The sequence below is a fragment of the Leucoraja erinacea genome, chromosome 7, assembly GCF_028641065.1.
Source record: "Leucoraja erinacea ecotype New England chromosome 7, Leri_hhj_1, whole genome shotgun sequence".
Taxonomy (NCBI): Eukaryota; Metazoa; Chordata; class Chondrichthyes; order Rajiformes; family Rajidae; genus Leucoraja; species Leucoraja erinaceus.
The window spans coordinates 70,387,589-70,410,777 of NC_073383.1; the positions used below are offsets into that span (position 1 = coordinate 70,387,589).

The following is a 23,189-nucleotide window of genomic DNA, read 5'->3' on the forward strand; positions in this document are numbered from 1 at the left end:
TCCTGGGGATAGCAACATACCAAGTTGGAAGATGAGTTGTTCTTAGATTTAAGAGCATTAGGCAAAAGACAAGTTTTGAGTAGTAGTAGAATAAAGCATTGACAGGACAGGCAATAGAATGTTCAGGGCGATCCTTGCAGATTCAACAGAGTTTGGCTTTTAAAGTGCTGTACAGTTTTCAACAAAATATAGCATGTTAAATTGGAAGTAATACAAGTGAAGCCTTATTCACCTGGAAAGCACTGTAGAGGTCCAATGAAAGATCAAACATCCACTCTCTATAGATGCTACCTAACCCACTGAGAATTTCTAGCATTTTTTATAACAGATACAAATAAATGTTTTGACTAGAATTTCCATTGTTCAATTGTAAATGAATTAAATTCAAATTTTGATAACCAAACCTTAATCTGTCCAAATACAACTAATGTCATGAAAAAGGTAGTGTACAATCAAATACAAACTTGGGATGTAATTTACTAGCTATACATTAATTGGGCAATGCATACAACATTTTAATATCAAAAATGGTCAGAAGCAAAATGCATTTTTGTATTGTGACTAGCGCATGTGAAGTCCTGCATCACTAAGGTCCTTTAAAAAAAAATTATGATCAATTCAATCATCGCAAAATTTTGGAGCACAATATCAGAAACCAAATCATGTGTTACCTGGAAGTCAAAAAATTGCTTTAAAATTACTTTAAAAAAATCTGCATTAACTTTCTCTTATTCACACGATCAGAAGTATTTTTTTGCATAATATCCAGCTCCCTAGACAATTTCTTGGATAGAACAGTTCCATTCCTGCATGCATTAAAGCTTGTGTAACATGCAGAATGAATTGTGCATAACAGTCAATGGTCATCTCTGATCACAGTGCACCAAACCATCTCCCTTTGGCATCCAAGTTTCAAATATCTTGAAAGTTACCTTCAACAGAAATTTCACTGGATTAGTCACATTAATACTGTGCCCATTAGAGCAAGTCAAACATCTTTAACACTACTCGTCCTGATTCCACACTTCAGCATTATCTGGAGTCTAACAAAATATTCTCCACTTAAGTGCAGCTGCAAATCAACCAGTCCCTTAACAATTAGGGCAAGAAATTTATTTGATTGGCACCTTATCAACTCGGGCATGCATTTTCCTCCTCCACCACTGACAGAGTATAGCCGTAATAGAGTGAGAGTCATAGTGGAATGCAATAAGGAAACAAGGGCCCTGTTGCCCCCCCCCCCCCCCCCCCCCCCAACTACCAGGCCTCAAATCTTTTCCCTCTCACTTTAAACCTTAAATCTTGTTTTTGACTCTGCTGCACTGTGCTGTGGCTATTCATCTAATTTACAACCCTCATAAATTTATATAGATCCACTCTCAGCCTCTGATGCTCTTGGGAAAAATAACCCAGCTTATTCAACCTCTCCTTATAATGCAAACCCACCCCTGCAAACATACTTAAAATCTTCTTTGCACCTTTCTCAGGTTAATGACGACATCCGTTCAATAGAAGGTGGACCAGAACTGTACTCAAAATGTGCCTTACCAATGTCTTGTACAGCTGTAATATGACAACCCATCTCATGTACTCAATACCTTGACCAATTAAGACAAGCATGCCAAATACCCTTTTCACCTGCCTGTCCCACCATTGTTGGTAAGGTAACAAAGTTAAGTACAGTTAATTGGGAAGAGTGCAAAGAAGGGCCGGGTTGGCATAAGCATCCCTACAAAATCTCCTTGGTCCAACTATTTACTGTGTACAGGTATTTTATCTATAAGAGGCACTGCAGTAATTTAGATAAATAAAGATAAATAGGACACACAGCTCCACATTGGCTCAGCCATTCAATAAAACCAACATTTAATTGCTACAATGCCACTTTCCAACACAAAATCCATATCTCTCAATCTTTTTGTCTTACACCTTCTGTCTTTTCATCTCTGGCATTTGTCCAACCATCTGTCTATCAAGAACCCTCCTCACTTGTGTTGACTTATTACCTGCCAGGCTTTGTCGTGCCCCTCCTCTCTTCAAGCCCTCCCCCTCCCTCATAATCAGTTTGAAGAAATCGAAACATCACCTATCCACGTTCTGCTGAGATGCTGTCTGACCCGCTGAGCTACTCCAGCACTGGCTTTTGTAAACCAGCATCTATAATTACTTCTTTCAATGAAATCTATCCTTTGTTGGCCTTGTTTAAAATGAAAACTTCAGGCTACAATTTCATTCTCAGAATGTATTGAATAAAGAGGCCAATAATATAATCATACTGCAAGATTATACAGGCCAGTTTCCTCAAATGCAAAGATAGCAAAACTACAGGCTTCACCACACCTGAAAATTATAGCATCTTCTGAAGATTTTATACACAAATACAGAAATCCAATCATTGTTTTAACAGCTCCCTGCTCCCCCACAAGGTGCACTATTAGTTTTACCCTTTTCAAACAAGGTCACCACTGCCTAGATTATTATTTAATGCCCCCTATCCGTAATAGTTTTGAGTATTCAGAACAGTTTTGGGCCCCATATCTGAAGGATGTGCTGGCGCTGGAAAGGGTCCAAAGATGGTTTATGAGAATGATCCCAGGGATGATTGGGTTAACATATGATGAGTGTCTGATGGTTCTGGTCCCATACTCGCAAGAGTTTAGAAGGATTTGGGGGGGGGGGGGGCAGGAGCGTTGAATGGCAGAGTACACTCGATGGGCCGAATGATGCTTATGTGGCAAAACACTCAAGCACTACTTGCATCTTCAGAACTTCAATTATTCCAACTGCAAAATACATCAACTTTCAACTTCTACATGTTGCAATTACATTTTTAACAGGCTAATTACAAGTATGGAATCTGCTGGGAAAAGCAACGCCTCTACCTCAACCTCACTGTTAAAAATGTGTAAGAAGGAACTGCAGATGCTGGAAAATCGAAGGTAGACAAAAACGCTGGAGAAACTCAGCGGGTGAAGCAGCATCTATGGAGCGAAGGAAATAGGCAACGTTTCAGGCCAAAACCCTTCTTCAGACCGAAACCCTTCTTCAGACTGATGAAGGGTTACGGCACGAAACTTTGCTTATTTGCATGGACATGTACTCCAAAGAGTCAATGGTGCCATAATTTACAACTGTTGCACAAGTTGGCTGCTGCTCAGACATTGGACTCCATGAAGATTCCAGAGGCAGAACAGTATGTGTATGTGGTAAATAACTTCAGGAAAAAGACGACCAAGTGCTGATGTAACACAGTGGGACAGGCAACATCCTGGAGAACACGGATGGGCGACTTGCTGAGATACTTTGAGTTTTTTTGTAAACACGCATCTGCAGTTCCTTGTTATCACCAGTAACGTCAGGACTTGGGTTGCAGAGAAATCTTGAAATTTACTACCCCGAGCTAAGAAACGGTGGCAAATCCCAGGCCAACTGCACAATGTGATATTCTCGCTGACTCCCTGGTTTTTTCGAAAATATCAACCAGCAATTCTATTAGAAATCCATCTTAATGAGATCTCAAGGCTCCAGATCAGAGGCCAGTATCATTTTGCTGGTGAATCAAAATCCAAGCATTTGTTCACTTCTACAGAAAACGTATTGCATGGACATTAACCTGGTAACAGCATGCTGGTTCAAATTGTTAAATTATCTGCATGCGGTATAGATGCCTCGTTCGATGTTGAATAGCAGATGACCAATCAGAATTAAGCTCGTACAAGTTTGAAGTTATGGATTAGGCATTTGGAATATTATGATTCTGAATCAAAGAATGTTAGAACAGATGTAAAAAGACAATGTGAAATTAATGATTTTTTTGGAAGAGTTCCATGTTTCCACAAACATACAGGAGGAAAAAAAAAGGGTTTCCAAATTCATTTCCAGATGTTCTAATGTTAAGATCTCAAATCCTTGTTCTCATATCTGCAGTAAGGGAAAATAATTTATTTCTGCATCTGCCTTATTGAAACTGTACCTATACTAGGAAAACACACTGCTGCCCAACACCCCAACCAACCTTTAAAATCAAGTTGGCACAAACTTGTCTGCAACCTACCCCAAATTTAAGTTTCAGGATTCTGATGAAATTAAACTGCTTATCATTTCAGATTTCAAAATTGAGCAGAATTCATAACTGAGCAGTATTCCGAACCCACCAAAGCTTTAATTTAGTTTAGAGATACAGCAATACGGTCTGATCTGCTGAGTTACTCCAGCTTTTTGTGTCCATCTTCGATATAACCTACAAACCTGTACTTCTTTGGAATATGGAAGGAAACCGGGGAAAACACACTTGGTCACAGGGAGAACATACTAGCTCCATGTAGACAGCACCCACAGTCAGGATCAAACTCTGATCTGTCACTTTAAGGCACTCTGACAACTTTATCACTGTGCCTCACCAACAGATTTCTCTTGTTTTTGCTTTATTTTTCCAACATCTGCAGTTTTTTTTGATTTTCAATTGCAGATTGTTGACTGGTTCTGCAGATTTCGCTCTATCAGCTAAGTATTTGCAGGATTGTTTTTTTTCCTTTCACATTTCAGCATTTGCAGTTGTTTGCTTTTAATGAATGAACGAACCATTAGTTTAAGTGGCTTATGTACAGGAACATAATTTGCTCTTTCACATTTGGGAGTATTTTACCATTTAGAAGACTGATTTATCAAGTGGATGACCTAATCTCCCCGCACTGAACACCATCTGTCGGTTTTTCTACATTCATTTAACTTGCCACTAGGCAAATTCTCGCTTCATTTCCACAGCGCAGTGTCATCTGCAACCTGCATGTAGAATTTGTTATTCTGCAAGCCAGTACAAACAAAAAGGGAAATATTGGGGCTACAGCTCATTTCATTGTTCAGAGTCTATTCCAAAGTTCCCTGTGACACAACACTTAATTAACTAATGAAAATTGCTTCCAATTCCAAGGCCTACTTTTTGTCTTCTGCCAAGTCAGTTTTTTTTAAACATTTAAAAGATTACATTAAATTAACCAATAGATCTACAGTGATGTGACTATTGTGTCTGTCAAATTACTCAGGTACAGGCAACGTGAGTTTTACGTGGGGACTATATTCCGAAAAGCAGCAGGTAATGTAAATGCATAAATTAAACATTTAAAAAGGTGTACATTTGGGCACTCCAAAAACACAGCTCGTAAATTAGGGTTTGGTATTAATCACTTTGGTATTTATTACAAAAACACATAAATCAAACACATAAAAGGAGGGGTGCCCTGTATTGGCCCTCAACGCCCTCAAGTTGAATGTAAATTAAATTCTTAACTGATGCTAAATAGGCTGTTCTGTAGCTGCCCTGAAATAACCCATTAAAGTTTTTCAAGGCTAATCTGCAAGTAAATACAATCCATTTTAGAGTAAAAACAGTGTAAATCTAAGAATTATTTTAGTCCTACTGCTTTAATTACTTTTTGTGGTGGGTTAAACATTTAACCTCAGACCTTGGATTTATTTGCACTCAGCAAATGATTCGTATATATCATAGAACATACAGTACAGCACAACAGGCCCTTCAGCCCACAATGTCGGTGCCGATCAAGATGCCTAGACCATTTCTTATCTATCTGCACATAATCTATATCCCTCTACTCACTGCACATCCATATTCCCATTCAAAAGACTCAAATACAACTATCGCATCTGCCTCAACCACCAATCCCGGCAGTGCGTTCCAGGTACCACCCTCTGTATAAAAAATGTTCCCAGTACTTTTCCTATAAACTTTGGTCCTCTCACCTTAAAGCAATGTCCTCTAGTGTTTAATTTTTTCCATCCTTGGAAAAAAGGTTCTGACTGTCTACCCTACCCAAGCCACAATTGTATTTACTTCTATCAGGTCTCCCTGCAACCTCTGGCATTCCAGAGAAAACAATCAATGTGACTCATACTTAATGTCCCGACCTATAAAAACAAGTATATATGCCTTCTTTACCACTCTAGCTACTTGTGTTGCCATTTTCTGGGAGTATTAGACTTGGACCCCAAGATCCCTCTGTACATCAATGCTGTTAAGGGGTATGTCATGAATTGTATATTTTCCCCATACATTTGGCGTTCCAAAAAACAACACGCCACACGGATTAAATGCCACCTGCCAATTCTCAACCATTTTCTATAGCTGATCTATATCCTGCTGTATACCTTGACAGCCGACCCTGGCAATCTTGGTGCCATCTACAAACTTACTAACCAACCTGTCCACATTTACTTGTGTAGGACAGAACTACAGGTGCTGGTTTAAAATGAAGATAGACGCAAAATGCCAGAGTAACTCAGCGGGCCAGGCAGTATCTCCAGAGAGAAGAAATGAGTGACATTTCGGGTCAAGGCCCTTCTTCAGACTGATCTGAAGAAGGGTCTCGACCCATAACGTCACCCATTCCTTCTCTCCAGATATGCTGCCTGGCCTGCTGAGTTACCCTAGATTTTGTGTCTGTCCACATTTACGTTCATTTATGTATATCAAAGATCCCAGCACAGATCCCTACGGAACTCCACAGGTCACAACAAGATACAAGATAGATTTATTCATCACATGTGCCAGATGGCACAGTGAAATGAAATTCCCATACAGCCATACAATTAAAAAAAAAAGGGACACAACACACTATAGGGTTTGACATAAAACATCCCCACACAGCAGAATCAAAGTTTCCCACTGTGTGGGCTCCAGCCTGAATATTACCCTTCCACCACAACCCTCTGTCTTTATCGGTAACACAGTTCGGATTCAATACGTTCAAGTCATTGTTAACACCATACATCTTAATTTGCTGGATCAGCCTAACTTTGCGGATTTTATCAAATGCCTTACCAAATTCCATGTAGACAACATGCCTCATCGATCATCACTGACACCTCCTCAAAAAAAACTATCAAGTTAGTAAGACATAACCTGACATGCACAAAGCCATGCTGACGGTCCCTCACTAATCCATTCTTTTCCAAATGGCAGCAAACCCTATCCCGAAGAATCCTCACCAATATTATCCCTACCTCTGATGCGAGTCTCACTGGCTCACTGGATTTGCTCTACTTTTCTTAAATTAAAAAAAATAGCTACTCTTTTGTCCTTTGGGACTTTGCTTGTGGTTAGAAAAGGCACAAATATATTTGTTAAGGCCCCCATTATCTCCCCTCTCTCAATAACCTGGGATATATCCCATCAGGTCCTGGGGATTTATCTACTCCAATGCTCTTCAAGAGCCTCAACGCTTATTCCATAATCTCAAGCTGCCCTTGCATATCAGTATTCTCCACACATCTCACTGTGCTCCATGTCCTTCTCCTTGGTGAAAACAGATGCAAAAATATTTGTTTAGTACCTCGCCTATATCCTCAGACGCCAAGCACAAATTCCCTTGATCCTTGAGTAGTCCCACCTTCTCCCTGGTTACTCTCTTGTTTGAAATATATATAAATACGTATAAAAAGTTGGGTTATCTTTAATCTCCCAGCCATTTTGCCCCTTCTAATCGTAAATCTGTGCATCCTAATTCAGACCTTGATATAAACTATATTTGTTCCCGTAAACCCATCACTCTTTTACAATGTTTATGGTTTAACGTAAATCAATTAATTACTGCTTCCCAATTTATCTTGTCATCTCACCTTTTAACGATTGTATCAGTTTTGGGCTTGGCTCTAAGTTACAGTTTCCATGAAATGAAATAGACAGTACACTCAACAGAGAACCTTTGAGCTAGAAAATCGATGACTATTTGAAGAGTGATAATAGGACCAGGTTATATGCAGAAAGATGCAGAGAAATCACTTTGCATACATTCCCGAGTTGCAACAAAACATGCAGTTGTCGCTGAACTGGCACACAGCGCACACACTTCGTTTGAAGCCAATTAAGCGCTCATGCACACCCATCATCTCAAATTCATTCCACCCCAAATATAATGAACACATTGTATTCTCAGATTCTCCATTGCACAAAATGTTAAATCCTCACATTGACAAAGTCAATTGCTTTTCAGTGCAGTTATGTTAAAACCATGAATTTCTATTTCATGGTAAATTCTTAATATCATTAAATTTTGGTTTTCCGCTTAAAAATAAGATTGAAGTATTTGTGGAGAAGACTGAAAATAAATGCATACAATCTAACTGAGATACATCAGAACATTTGTTCCTTTCCAGAAAGGAAAGGATCACTTTATTGTTCTTGCAATACAGCCTTTGAATGAAGCCCAATGGAAAAGCAGGATATGTTACAGTTTAACTGCTCAAAATATCTGCACATTCTGAATGGTACCCACCCTCTTAGAGCCCCTATGCAAGCGGGCATCAAAAGGCACATACCTAGTGTGGGAGAGCACCTCTCATTTTTCTGTCCCATGGTTAAAGAATCGTACTGGAATGAGTGCAGAAACCTTTCAGGGTAGAACAAAACCATCATTGGAATAAACATGCCAGAGGGGTCAGCCCTAGATTACATAAATATATCATTGCTTAACTCAAACCATACCAACACTTAGTTGGCATGCCATGTCATTTCCACAATTTAAGTCTGGCTTGATCTTAGAAGGAAATAACTTTTATTTTAACATCCATGAGTGTACATCAGAAGTCAGCAAAACTTTATAAATTAATATAGTATTTTTCCATAAGAGGTAATAAACTACATTTTAAAATATTGAACCTACAAGTACAAAGAAAAATACGAATTGTGTTTAGGCTGCAAAGTAGCCATGCTGAAGTTTATAGCAATAACGCTGCACTGCACGTAAATATTGATTTAGCAGAGCTCCAACAGTTTATCATTGTTTTTGCAAATAACCAAGAGAAGACCATATTATCACATAATATGTTATGAAAGTCATCCATGATCAAATATTTATATATTCAGTTGATGGGAAAGAAGAGAAATTCAGGCGCAATGGCAATAAAAACTACTTTCAGAAAAATGTCTATAGCTTGATTCATTAATTCATTCACAGCACTTCAATACTACTGCAAAATGTCCCATGTAACCAATGGATCAATGACATAGGTCATACGGCACAGGGATAGGTCACAGTCAAACCAGGCATTTATGCTTCACTCTGATATTCTTTCAACCTTAATTTGCATCCCTCCCAAAGAGCTTTGCATTTGTTTTAAATACATCAATACTATCTGCTTCAACCACTCCCAGTGGTATTGAGTTCACATTCTGAACAAGTATTTTCCACGAGTTCCTACCGGATAGTATATGATGACCTCAAATTATGCTCTTCCTCAGAAACAAGCCTCTTTTATTTACATCCCTTTTCTTTCAAGAACAAGATAACCTAGTCTTTTGTTTTAATCATGTATATATTTATATTTTAGGTATTATCCTTTTACATTATCTCTGCATTCACTCCAGTGCCAAAAATGGAAGTGGGCCACATCTAACTCCCTATTAAATATAGCCAATGAACTGGCCTCAACTACCTGTCTTGTGGACAGATGATACAAAGATTAACCTATATCAGAGTGATGGCAAGAGCAAAGTATGGAGGAGATACAAAGCATACCAGCTCATCTGTGAAACATGGTGGTGGGGTGTTATGGCCTGGGCATGTCTGGCTGCTGAAGGTACTGGCTCGCTTATCTTCATTGATGATACAACTGTTGATGGTAATGCCATAATGAATTCTGAAGTATAGACACATCCTATCTGCTCAAGTTCAAACAAATGCCTCAAAACTCATTGGCCGGCAGTTCATTCTATAGCTAGACAATGATTCCAAACGTACTGCTAAAGCAACAAAGGAGTTTTTCAAAGCTAAAAAATTGTCAGTTCTTGAGTGGCCATGTCAATCACCCAATCCGAACCCAATTGAGCTTGCTATATGCTGAAGAGAAAACTGAAGGGGACTAGCCCCCAAAACACGCAAAAGCTAAAGAAGGTGGAAATACAGGCCTGGCAGAGCATCACCAGAGAAGACACCCAGCAACTGGTGATGTCCATGAATCGCAGACTTCAAGCAATCATTGCATGCAAAGGATATGTAACAAAGTACTAAACACGACTACTTCCATTTACATGACATTGCTGTCCCCCAAACATCATGGTGCCCTGAAATGGGGGGGACTATGTATAAACACTGCTGTAATTTCGACATGGTGAAACCAAAATTTATAAAAATGGCCTTTATTAGAATCTGACAATGTGCACTTTAACCATATGTTATTTTTTTCTATTACAAATCTCAAATTGTGGAGTGCAGAGGCAAATAAATAAATAAATGGGCCTTTGTCCCAAAACATTATGGTGGGTACAGTATGTTAAAATGTATTGGTAAAATTGTATTACTACCTTCAGATACAAATAAAAGTAAAACTATTCCAAGGCGAGAAAGGAACACTAAACAGTCACGTTTAAAAAAACCCACAATATTACAAAATTATTTTTGCAGTTGGGTAAAATTTAATGACACCAATGAGACTAAAATGGTCAAAATGCTGAGTGCTTGAGTAACTCAGCGGGTCAGTCAGACTAATGGTGTCTTAAATAGTGAAAAAAATAATAAAATTGTGTCTTAAAATTAAATTGTTGCTTAAAATTAAATTGTAGCATTAAACTATGAGAAATATGTGCCTTGAGCATTCCGTTTGAAAAAAAAGTACAAATTTTAGCATAAGCTCACCAATCTCTTGACCATTGTTTTCTTAATATCTAATTGTAATGGCTTTGATGGTTATTTTAGGAACTACTTCAAATTTAATCTGGAGACAATTTCGATTGGGTTTTCTATTGTATACTTGAAAATAAAACAAAAGATGCTGGAAATATGAAATTTAAAGCTTAGTCAAGCAGCACCTGTGGAGAGACACGGTTGACATTTCAGATCAATAACAGTCATCAGAATTACCTGTTCTGTAGGTTTCACTACTTTCTGGAATTATTGATATCACATTTACATGTATTTGAAACTGATCTTAAACATACAATGTTACAATGGGTACTTTTCAGATAATTGAAATTTATATTATACAAAATACTACACAAATACTTCAAATTCACTATCCCTATAACTTCAGTTATTACTTTATTTATTGATTAAGATATACTTTCAAGAACATTCCAATTTAAAATGCCCTATTATTAAACATTTTCACATTTGATATTTAATCCCTGTATTGGACCAATTGGTTATGATAAAATCTGGGCAATACATGGTCTTAATGTTTTATTAAAATTGGTCATACACTATTTCCTTTTGACTGTTTGCACAATTACCTTAAATTTTTCCCATGTGCCTTGTTATAATGTCTCTCAATAATTGGCCTGTCCCACTTAGGCGACTTTTTAGGTGACTTTTGCAGGAGACTATGTAGTCGCCACATGGTCACCACATGTTCGCGGATGGTTGCCGGGGAATCGCCTTCATGGTCGTGAGGAGTTCCTCATGTGGGAATCAGTCGCGGCTTCATTATAGTCGCCGTGAATTTTTCAACATGTTTTCAACATGTTGAAAAATTAGCGGCAGCTAGAATGAAGCTGCCATGGAGAGCAGCAAGAATTCTCGAGCCGTTGGTGGGTCGGCAGGAGGTCCTAGTGGGCTGCCAGGAGGTCGAAGGTTCTTGGAGGTTCTCGTAGATTAGAGCCGGTGATGACCGGTGAATTTCATTAATGGGACTGGTACATAACTTATAGCTTAACGGCTTTGAAAGAGAAAATGCTAGTAGATCTAGTCTCTTGCTTTTGTGCCCCTCGCATTTTGAAATGTTATATTTGCTATTTTTCACCCAAGTGGAATTCTCCATGAATCTGGCCAACATTGAAAAATTAAACATCTATTTAGCGAGCCACTTCTTTTAGCGAGTCCCGGTGGGACTCATCTCCGGGGGGGGACGAGTACGCCTACCGGGATGAGGCGGAGCAGCTGACAGTGTGGTGTGAAGAAAATAACCTGCTCCTCAACACCTTAAAGACAAAGGAATTAATAATAGACTTTAGGAAGAATAAAACGGACATGGTACCATTGATTATCAGAGGGGACTGTGTGGAGAGGGTGGCGGATTTCCGCTTCCTGGGAATCCATATTGAGGAGGACCTGACGTGGAGCGTGAACACCACTGCGCTGCTGAAAAAGGTCCAGCAGAGACTGCACTTCCTGAGGGTGCTCAGGAAGAATAACATCACTCAGAGACTGCTGCTGTCCTTTTATCGGTGCTCCATTGAGAGCATACTAACATACTGTGTATGCGTGTGGTACACCAGCTGCACAGCGGCTCAGAGGAAAGCGCTCCAGAGGGCCATTGACAACGCCCAGAGGATTGTCGGCTGCCCTCTCCTTACCTTGGAGGACTTACACAGTTCCCGCTGCATCAAAAAATCCCAGAGTATCATAAAGGACATTTCCCACCCCGGACACTCCCTGTTTGAACTGTTGCCGTCAGGCAGATGGTACAGATCTACAAGGACAAGGACGAACAGACTAAAAAACAGTTTTTACCCCACTGCTATAAAAGCACTAAATGTAGCCGCCAAGGAACGCAGGGGCGAGACATACTAAGGGACTGTGGTACACTGTGAAATTGACAGAAGGATGGAGGGTTGGGTGTTTATGCGTGCTATTTTTGTGATATTTATTTTAGTTGTTTATCTTTTAATATTTTATCTTGTATGTATCGTTAGCTTTTAGAAATGTTTGAATGGTGCACTGGCTGGCTGACATTTTTAAATTTCGTTGTACATGGTTCATGTTACAATGACAATAAAGAAACTATTCTATTCTTAAGACCACACGATTAAGTCGACCAGGATCAGAGACTTGATAGCCTCCTGTGCCAATTTGCAAAATCACCTGATTGTAATTTTCCCCAAGAATATCATCCCTCCCTTCTAATTCCTGATTTTTAGCTAGTTCTGGGATGTTACCCGTATCCTATACCATGAAGATTGATGCAAAATATGTTTAATTCATCGGTCGTCTCCTTACTTAAAATTTTTTAATTACCCATACTCAGTTTATTGAGGACCAACTGTGGTTTTGTCAACTCTTCAAAAAAAAATCTACCGAAACTTACTGCTTTTATATATCCATTCCTCTCGTGCATCACAAAACAATTAACTTTTCTTTGTGATTTATATTATGCACTCGTCTCAATTTACAACTTTGATAAGTGGTGGAAAACTTAACCTGATTGTTGGAAAGGGGTTGCTACAAAGATGGGATTCCAATTAAAAATGTAGATAGCACATTTATGAACATAAGATATTTATGTGTAAACAAATGCAGCGATCAGTTTCTGTCTAAAATTCTATCTGGCAGTGAGTTGCAAACACCCAACATCCACTAGGTGAAACGTCACTTCAAGTCCAAGTCTTTAATGCCTCGGTTGATAAGGGCAAATGTCCCAAATACAGGAATAGAGATATTGGTTGCCTGGTTTGTTACATTTTGGAATGTGAAGTTGCTCTAAAAGTCTCAAAATCAGGTATTTAGCGAGCCATAAGGTCATAAGTAATAGGAGCAGAATTAGGCCATTTGGCCCATCAAGTCTACTCCCCCATTCAATCATGGCTGATTTATCTCGACCTCATAACCCCATTCTCCTGCCTTTTCCCCCATAACCCCTGATCTAGAGTAATACAGCGTGGAAACAGGCCCTTCGGCCCAACTTGCCCACACCAGCCAACATATCCCAGCTACACTCATCCCACATGCCTGCATTTGGCCCATATCCCTCCAAACCCATCCTATCAATGTACCTGTCTAACTGTTTCATAAATGTTGGGATAGTCCCTACCTCAACAACCTCCTCTTGCTACTGAGCTAATTTTTGATGGTCTTTGCAAATTTGTTTGAGCCTTTTTCTTCTACGACCGGTATTCCCATCAAATGAACACAAATTTCTAGTCCAATGTTTAGAGCGTCAGGTAGGCGCAGTGGCTATCCTGTGATCCAGAGATTCTAGTTCAAATTCCATCTGTGAAATTTGAATCGGTTAATAATTGAAATTTAAAATGGAGAAAATACACTGCAGATGCTGGAATTCGGAGCAAAACAGTTTGCTGGAGGAACTCAGCAAATCCAGCAGCTCCTAGAAAGAAATGATCAATGTTTTCAATCAAAATCCTGCATCAGGACTCATTCCACTCTCGGTCTTAATGCAGACTTTTGATCCTAATCATTGACGATAAACCACGGGAGAGTTTTGAATACATGAATCCCAACATTTAAGAAATGTTGCGAAAGAGCGGCACAGTGGCCGTGCAGTAGAATTGCAACTTTACAACAATTGCAACGCCAGAAACCCAGGCTAGATCCCGACTACGGGTGCTGTCTGTACGGAAGTGTACGGAATTTGTACGTTCATCCCCTGACCACTTGGGTCTTCTCAGAGATCTTCGGTTTCCTTCCACACTCCAAAGAAGTACAGGTTTGTAGGTTAATTGGCTTGGCATAGCTATAAAATACTGCCTAGTGTGTGTAGGATAGTGTTTAGTGCGGAGATCGCTGGTCTGTGCAGATGGTGGGCCGAAGGGCAAAAACTAAACTAAACAATTAGACAGGATACATGGATAGGACAAGTTGAGAGGGATATGGGCCAAACGCAGACAGGTGGGATTAGTGAAGATGGGACATGTTGGTCGGTATGGGCAAGTTGGGCCGAAGGGCCCGTTTCCAGGCTGTAAGACTATAACTCCATGAATATCACGTAAACAAATGTCTCCTAATTAAAGGGCTGGGTTGTTTTTTTTTTTAAACATCCAGACAAGATGCAGCAAGACTGACTATCCAGCACACACCAGACTTTGCTGGACTGGCAGATTTTCCAGAATTTTGGATGTTATTTCTGTTAATACTCCAATGCTTTAAATTCACTTTTTTTTTTACAAAAACATGTTACACAGCAGTATAAACACAATTTCCAACGTTTAAAGAGAGCACAGGAACCAAAATCCCAGCGGATTTCAGGGGAGTGTGGGAACTTCACCCCCGAGCCAGATGTTGACCATTAGGATTTCCAAATAGTATGTTTTGCTCTATTTCTTGGAAAACCTACATAACAATCTGAATCTTGCTGTTAATTGTTGTCTCCATCAATTGGCATCAAGAGTACACAAAAGTTGTCACAGATTTGACAACGGTTTCTAAATGAGACAATTATCTCCTCAACACAAATGGCATTAGGTGTGAATCATCTTGATTCTGCAAAGCCGATGTTAGAAGTGAAAGGGCTAATTAGGACGAAAAAAGGAAAGCAAAATTCCATTCTTCATCTGTCTCACGCATCCTATTTCAGTTTACAAAGTTCTTTCTAATGCTGGAGATGCAACTTCCGAGTTTTATAACAACCTGATGATCAAAATGGTGATGTCTTCAATAGACATTAAATTATGTGGCTGTATTTTCTCCCACTGGGTAGCAATCATTACGGCTGACGGATGCCAGTGGTTATGGGGAGAAGGCAGGAGAATAGAGTTAGATCAGCCAAGATTGAATGGCGAAGTAGACTTGATGGGCCGAATGTCCCAATCCTGCTCCTATCACTTATGGCACCACCGAGTTTGGTACGTACAAATATCAGACTATTTTGGCACGCAAGCCGCTTACAATTTTTTCCACAGAACTAAGGCTACCAATTTTCTGAGGGCAGACCAATTATATTTAGCAATATTGCAGAGAGAGTGCAAGTTGTTTCAGACATGATAGCCATATCACCTGAAAGGAGAGTCCAGAGCAATTTAAAATATTGTGTGCCGAGAAGGACTTTAAGCCCGTTTTTAAGCCTGACAATCTTAGTAGAAAGGGAGTCAGAGTCTAGGAGAGTGGTCGCTGTGAGAGGAGCAAGGTTTGCCAATGCTACGCTGGGAGGGTTTAAGCTAGATTGACAGGGGGTGGTATCTCGTGCAGGACAGAGGCACTTGAGAGATTAGAAGTTGGTATGGAGGGTGGTGTGGGGAAGGTTAGTAGTTGGTATGGAGGGTGGTGTGGGGAAGGTTAGTAGTTGGTATGGAGGGTGGTGTGGGGAAGGGTACTGGACAGAATAGGCAGGTGAAAGACAGTGAGCAAGGAAGGAGGGTTGGTTTAGACTGCATGTATTTTAATGTAAGGGGCCTGACGGGTAAGGCAGATAAGCTTAGGGCATGGATAGGTACGCGTGACTGGGACATTGTAGCCATGACTGAAACCTGGAAAAGGGAGGGGCAGGACTGGCAGCTCAATGTTCCGGGGTACAAGAGCTTCAGGAGAGACAGGGGTGCGGGGAAAAAGAGGAAGGGGGGGCGGGTTGCATTGTTGGTTAAGGGGGATGTCACAGCTGTGTTCAGAGGTGGCGTTTTACGGACGGTTCGTCTAGTGAGGCTATGTGGGTGGGGCTGAGGAACAAGAAAGGGATGATCACCTTGTTGGGGGTGCACTACAAACCCAAGAATAGTGAATGGGAATTAGAAGAACAAATGCGCCAGGAGATTGCAGACAGCTGCAGGTCAAATAAGGTTTTTGTAGTAGGGGATTTTAACTTTCCCAACATAGACTGGGAAAATCATAGCACAAAGGGTTTAGATGGGATGCAATTCCTCAAAAGTGTTCAGGAAAGTTTTCTTAAGCAGTATGTAGAGGCCCCCACATGTGAGAGGGCAATGCTGGATCCAGTATTGGGAAATTTGGAAGGGCAAGTTAATGAAGTGTGTGTGTGGAGGAGCCTTTTGGCACCAGTGACCACAGTTCGATTAGGTTTGAGATGGTTATGGATAGGGACAGAGGGTCCACGTGTTAAAATGCTTAACTGGGGTAAGGACAACTTTGAGGGTATGAGAGAAGGACTCGCTCAAGTTGACTGGAGCAGGTTATGAGGGGAAAGGAACATTGGCCAAGTGGGATGTTTTTAAAAGTGGACCGAAGAAAGCTCAGGATGTGTATGTCCCCGTTAAGGATGTGTATGTCCCCGCAAAGCAGGCAAACGTAAGGACGTTTGGCTGACAAGGGAAATTGAGACATTAGTCAAAAACAAGAAGGATGCTTGGGACAGGTATAGGCAGCTGGGATCAAGGCCGGTGAGCTTCACATCTATAGTTGGTAAATTACTGGAGAGTTTTCTGTTAGGAAAGGATATACAGGCATTTGGATGGGCAAGGGCTGATTAGGGATAGTCAGCATGGATAGCAAATTGGCTCCATGGAAGGAAGCAGCGGGTAATGGTGGAAGGTTGCTTCTCAGACTGGATGCCTGTGACTAGTTGCGTGCCTCAGGGTTAGGTGCTGGGACCGTTACTTTTTGTCATCTACATAAATGATGTGGATGAAAACCTACAGGGCAAGATTAACAAGTTACCAGATGATACAAAGGTTAGTGGTTTTGCAGACAGTGAAGATGGTTGTGAACGATTGCAGCAGGATATGGATCGATTTGCCAGGTGGGCTGAGGAATGGTTGATGGAATTCAACAGAGAAGTGTGAGCTGTTGCATTTTGGGACGTCGAACAAGGGCAGGACCTACACAGTAAATGGTAGGCTCTGGGTTGTGTTGTAAAGCAGAGGAATCTAGGAATACAGGTGCAAGGTTCCTTGAAGGTCAAGTTTCAGGTAGACAAGGTGGTCAAAAAGGCTTTTGGCACTTTGGCCTTCATCAGTCAGAGCAATAAGTTGGGAGGTCATGTTGCAGTTGTATAAGACGTTTGTGAGACCGAATTTAGAATATTGTGTTCCGTTCTGGGCACTATGTTATAGGAAACATATTGTTAAGCTTGAACGGGTTCAAAAAAGATTTACGAGGATGTTGCCAGGACTAGAAGGTGTGAGCTGTAGGGAGAGGTTGAGTAGGCTGGGTCTCTATTCCATAGAGCACAAGAGGATGAGGGGAGATCGTACAGAGGTTTACAAAAGTATTTTGCCCAGAGCAAGGGAATCGAGGACCAGAGGACATGGGTTCAAGGTGAAGGGGAAAAGATTTAATAGGAATCCGAGGGGTAACTTTTCACAAAGGGTGGTGGGTGTATGGAACAAGCTGCCAGAGGAGGTAGTTGAAGCTGGGACTATTCCATCATTAAGAAACAGTTAGACAGGTACATGGATAGGACAGGTTTGGAGGGATATGGACCAAGCGCAGGCAAGTGGGACTAGTGTAGCTGGGACATTGTTGGCTGGTGTAGGTGAGTTCGGCCAAAGGGACTGTTTCCACACTATCACTCTATGAATCTAAGTGTAGCTGATAGGTCAAAAGGCAGACTTTAGCTGAATACTGAGCTTTGGTGAAGAGGGCAAAAACAAAGTAAAAACATGGCAAGATGTTTAAGGTTTATTTCTCAAGTCTGCTAGATTTACTTTGGTATAATGTGGCTATTTATGGGCGTCAGCGGAGTGACATGCTTCTCCTGTCAGATGTGGAAATATCAGGGAGCAGTCAAGTGTCTCTGACAACTCTGCAGGAAGTGTGCCCAGCTGCAGATCCTCTCAGTCTGCATGGGTTGGTTGGAGCATACAGGAAGTAGAGAGGGTTATAGACAGCAATTTCAGTGAGGAGCTACACTAGTTTTAATCTTCATAAGTGATAGAAGCAGAACCTGATAGATGACTGACCAGGAGAGGCGGGCAGCTAGTGCGGGAGTCTCCTATGGCTATTTCTCGCTCAAATAAGGACACCGTTGGATATGGTTGAGGGAAAAAGTGATAGGAAACTCCATAGTCGTGGACACAACCAGTGGCCACAAGTGCGACTCCAGGATCCTGTGTTGCCTCCCTAGTGCCAGGGTCAAGGATGTCAAATGGGCACAAGACATTGAGTGGGGCGGACAGGGGAGAACTGTGCAGCCAGGGGTCATGGTCCATGTTAGTGTCAAAGACATAGGCAGGAAGGTAAGTGAGGTCTTCCAATGAGATTTTAGGAAGTTACATAGCGTTTAAAACAAAACAGGACCTTCAAGGTTGTAATCCCAGGATTACTTCCCATGCCACAAGCTAGTGGAGCAAGAAATCAAAAGATAGTGCTGTTCAGTACATGGACAAGGAGATAGTGCTGGAGGGAGGACATCAGATACATCTCTCATCGTGTTCACTTCCAGAACAGGTAGGACCTGTACACGAGGCTTGGGTAGTACCTGAACTGGAAGGGAACCAATAAAATGACAGGGAAGATCCGCTGGTGTTATTTAGGATGGTTTCAACTAAATGGCATGTAGGATGAAAAAGCATTTTGTACATTCATAAAAAAGAAGTGGGTAGTTGGGAGAATGCAAGGTTGGGTAGCAGTCAACTTTGTTCCTTTGTTTTTAGGGAAATAGGGATAATCCAGGAAATTAAAGGCTGGCAAGTCACAGTGGCAGGGAATCTCAGACTCAGAGAAATGATTTAGTCATATTTGTTGGGATTGTGTCATACACACCGGATATGATACTGAACAATAAAACTTATATGCTGCAGCTTTACCGGCACATTGTATATTTATTGTTGCTGCATCTAAATTTAATTATTCTAAGTCAACTAAACTATGGTGCAAACTCGCACATTGAGTAACCACAGTAGATTTGTCCAGTGATTCGGCAGGCTTGAGGCAGGGTTGTGATTAGAGTTATGCATGGTGGTTTAATAACCTGGTGATTGAAGGGAAAAGCTGTTCTTGAACCTGGAGATGATGGTTCTCAGGCTCCTGTACCTTCTTCCCAATGAAGCAGCGGAGAAAGTGTGGCTAGGGTGTTGAGAGTGTGATATCAGCTGCCTTATTGAGGCAGTACTTCCTGTAGATCCTTTCAAAGGTGGGGAGGCCATTATGGAGCCTGGCAAGGCTTTAGACTTTAGAGATTAGAGGGGTCAATGTCAAACACTTTTTACAGTCTCTTTTGTTCTTGAGCATTTTTTTTAACATCATGGCCATGATGATACCAGTCCCCACCATACACTTGGACAGGGGTCAGCAACTTACAGCCGAAATGCAGCCCGTAACACAAAATCATCCGGCCCACAGACGTATTATTTCCACCGTAATCATCCAGCCCGCAGACTTCCATCGTCTCCAGTACCTCCCAAGCCCGAGTCCGTGGCGCCCAGGTGCGGTGACGCAAGGAGGCCTGCGCTGGTGGAGCCGCCGAGCACAGAGATCTGGCTGTACCGCATCCTGCACAAGGCTGTGCACCTTCTTTGTCTGGGTTTCACAGTTGGGATTGGGGTTGTCAATAGGCCGGGGACGTGCGAGTATGAGTATTTGAGCCACCGCCTTCAGGACAGAGCCAAGGCAATGGTCCGTAGGTGCGCCATGCTCGTGGGTGCCTGTAACTAGGGGCCAGTGCCCCTGGTGGCGTCCTCGAGATCTATGTGAACACGTGATTTGATGCCTGCCATCCGGGGCAGGATGGGGACGGGATCCATGTGTACACGCGATAGATGTGGCCCGCCATCCGCTCACAGACATGCGTCCTGGTCCCTATGCAGAACAAGGTTGCCGACCCCTGCACTTGGAGATGTTTAGAATATTCCATGACATGCCAATTCTCATCAAACTTGGGAGGCATTGGTGAGCTTTCTTTCTAATTGCCTCAAAATCCAGACTCAGGACATCAGAAATGTGTATATGCAAGAACTCGAGTTGTGACTGCAAAAAGTTGTGAGCACTGACCAGTCCATCACTGGCTCTGACCTCCCCACCATAGAAGGGATTTATCGGTGTCACAGCCTCAAAAAGGCAGCTAACATCAACAGAGACCCACACCATCCTGGCCACAAACTCATCTCACCACTGCCATCAGGAAGAAGGTACAGGAGCCTGAGAACTGTAACGTCCAGGTTTGGAACAGCTTCCTACAACCACCAGGCTCTCTCTCTCCCCCTCTGTCTGTCTCTGCCCCCTCTGTCTCTGCCCTCTCTTTCTACCCCCCCTCCCCTCCAGATGCGCCTGCGAGTTGGGGGCTATGCGTGAGTGGATAGGGCGGGATTGGGTAAAAGGAGCGAATGAATAATATTAATATAATATCAAGGGAGGGAAAGGTTAGTGTGTGTGGGGGGGGGGGTGGTCAGTGAATGTGGGGGGTGGTTAGTGTGTGATGCTGCAGACCACCCACTCCCCCCGGCAACTGTGCGTTGAGGGGACGGGACCCAACATATTGCACTGTTATTGTTTGTTTTTTTGAGTTTTGTTATATTATGTATTATGTACAAACTCTGCTGTGCTGCAGCAAGTAAGAATTTCATTGTTCTATCTGGGACACATGACAATAAAACACTCTTGACTCTCCACAACTGTCCTGCTAATGACGACAGGTGCATGGTCCCTCAGATTTCCACTCCTGAAGTCAATCAGCTCATTGGTCCTGCTAATGTTGACAATAAGATTTTTATGGCACAACTGAACAACAATTATCGATCTCCCTCCTGTCCTCCGTGCCTCGGGTCAGCAAAATAGAGGGGTTGCTGCAATTCACATTGCGGTCTGCCAATGAGAGAGTCGAGGATCCTGTAGCATAGGAAGCAACAGAGTCCCGGTTTCCTAAGATTAACGATGAGTTTGGAGGAATTATAGTGATGTGGGCCAGGCTGTAGTCGTACAACAAGCCTGACATGTGTTCCTGTTGTCCCAGGGGAATTACATAATTTGGAAAAGAATGAACTATGGTTTTGCATGGGGCTTACAAATTTGATTGTATCTTTTGAGGCGAAGATGTTGATGTTGATCAGGCAGTTGATGTTTAGTATGGCATTTGACCAAGGACCATCATAATATGCTGATTCAGTAGTTTGAATTCAGAATTGGCTTACCTATAGAAGACAGAGGGTAGTGGTGGAAGGTTATTATTATGGCTGGTGGCCTACGAACAGTGGCATTCTGCATGGATCAGAGCTAGGACTTTTATTATTAGAGATATACGTAAATGACACGGACAAAAATGTAGATGGGTTAGTTAGCCTCTTTACAGACGACACCAAACTTGGAGTTGCAGATAATGAAGTAGGCTTTCAAAGGATACAACACGACAAAGATCAGTGACAGAAATGGAGAGAGAAATGACAGATAGAGTTTAATACACACAGGTGTGAGGTGTTGCACCTTAGAACAAAGATCCAATAGCAAGCAAGATAGATCACTCGACGAAAAAGACGTAGGACGGTCATTGGCAGATTCATGGGTAATTTTCGGCCCCATTTCCTTAACCGGCTTCCGTCTCCACACCAAAGATCCCATTGGATACTAGTATGGAGACGGAAGCCGGTTACGGAAACATCCTCGTAAAAATAAGTTATTTTGGACAAATCTTCTCCTCATTTTCAGAATTATAATTTATTAACACAAACTGTTCCCCCGCAACGCTGATTACACTACGAGTCAGGTCAGGTTACTGAAATGGATGAAAAAAAGGCCCACGTTTCGCTCCGTTGCGTACTACACGTCAGCTCATTGCATTTCGAAGGAGTGGTCTATCTTGCTTGCTATAGGATCTTTGCCTTAGAAGGTCAAATGCAGGGGGAATGTATGCAGTTAATGGCAGAACTATTAACAGCATTAATGCTCAGAGGGATCTTTGGGTCCAACTTCACAGCTTCCTGCAAAACACAAAGATAGAATGGTAAAGAAGGTGTATGGTATACTTGCCTTCATTAGTCGGGGCATTAAATACAAGGAAATCAAGATGCAGCTTTGAAAAGCTTTAGTATGGTTGCTTTTGGAGGACTGCATGCAATGCTGGTTGAAACATTGCAGGAATGATGTGGAAAGGGTTTTAGAAGAGGTTTATCAGAATGTTGCCTGGATTAGTATTAGCTCTAGGAGAGGTTGGACAAACTGGCATTATTTTCTCTGGAATTGTGACAGAGGAGAAATCAGAGACGTTTATAATATCATGAGCGGCATGGATAAGTAGACAGAGTACGTTTTCCCCCCAGGGTGGACATGTCAGAAGCTAGATGGCAGAGCTTTAAAGTTAGAGGAGCAAGTTTAAAGGATTGTGTGGGGCTTATTTTTCTTAAGATCGTAATAGGTGGCTGGAACATGGTATCAAAGATAGACAAAATGCTGGAGTAACTCAGCGGGACAGGTAGCATCTCTGGAGAGAAGGAATGGGTGACATTTTAGGTCGAGACCCTTCTTCAGACTGACCCGAAATGTCACCCATTCCTTCTCTTCAGAGATGCTGCCTGTCCTACTCCAGCATTTTGTATCTATCTTCGATTTAAACCAGCATTTGCAGTTCTTTCCTACACATGTGGTATCAAAGATGGTGGAAGATAATGCATTTAAGAGGCTTTTGGAAAGGCT

General features: G+C 41.6%; 1 protein-coding gene across 5 annotated transcripts in view; it reads right to left on the bottom strand.

Moving 5' to 3' along the window:
- Nucleotides 1-23,189, bottom strand: part of ptpn4a (protein tyrosine phosphatase non-receptor type 4a) — a 168,806-nt gene that overhangs the window by 130,278 nt on the left and 15,339 nt on the right. For 4 of the 5 annotated variants that reach the window (XM_055638752.1, XM_055638754.1, XM_055638751.1 and 1 more), the window contains exon 2: nt 8,332-8,402. The exons of the other annotated variant lie outside the window; for it this stretch is intronic. In XM_055638752.1, the coding sequence (XP_055494727.1) occupies nt 8,332-8,368 (37 nt within the window). In that variant the 5' untranslated portion in view covers nt 8,369-8,402. The remainder of the gene's footprint in view (nt 1-8,331; nt 8,403-23,189) is intronic. 5 annotated transcript variants of the gene reach the window in all.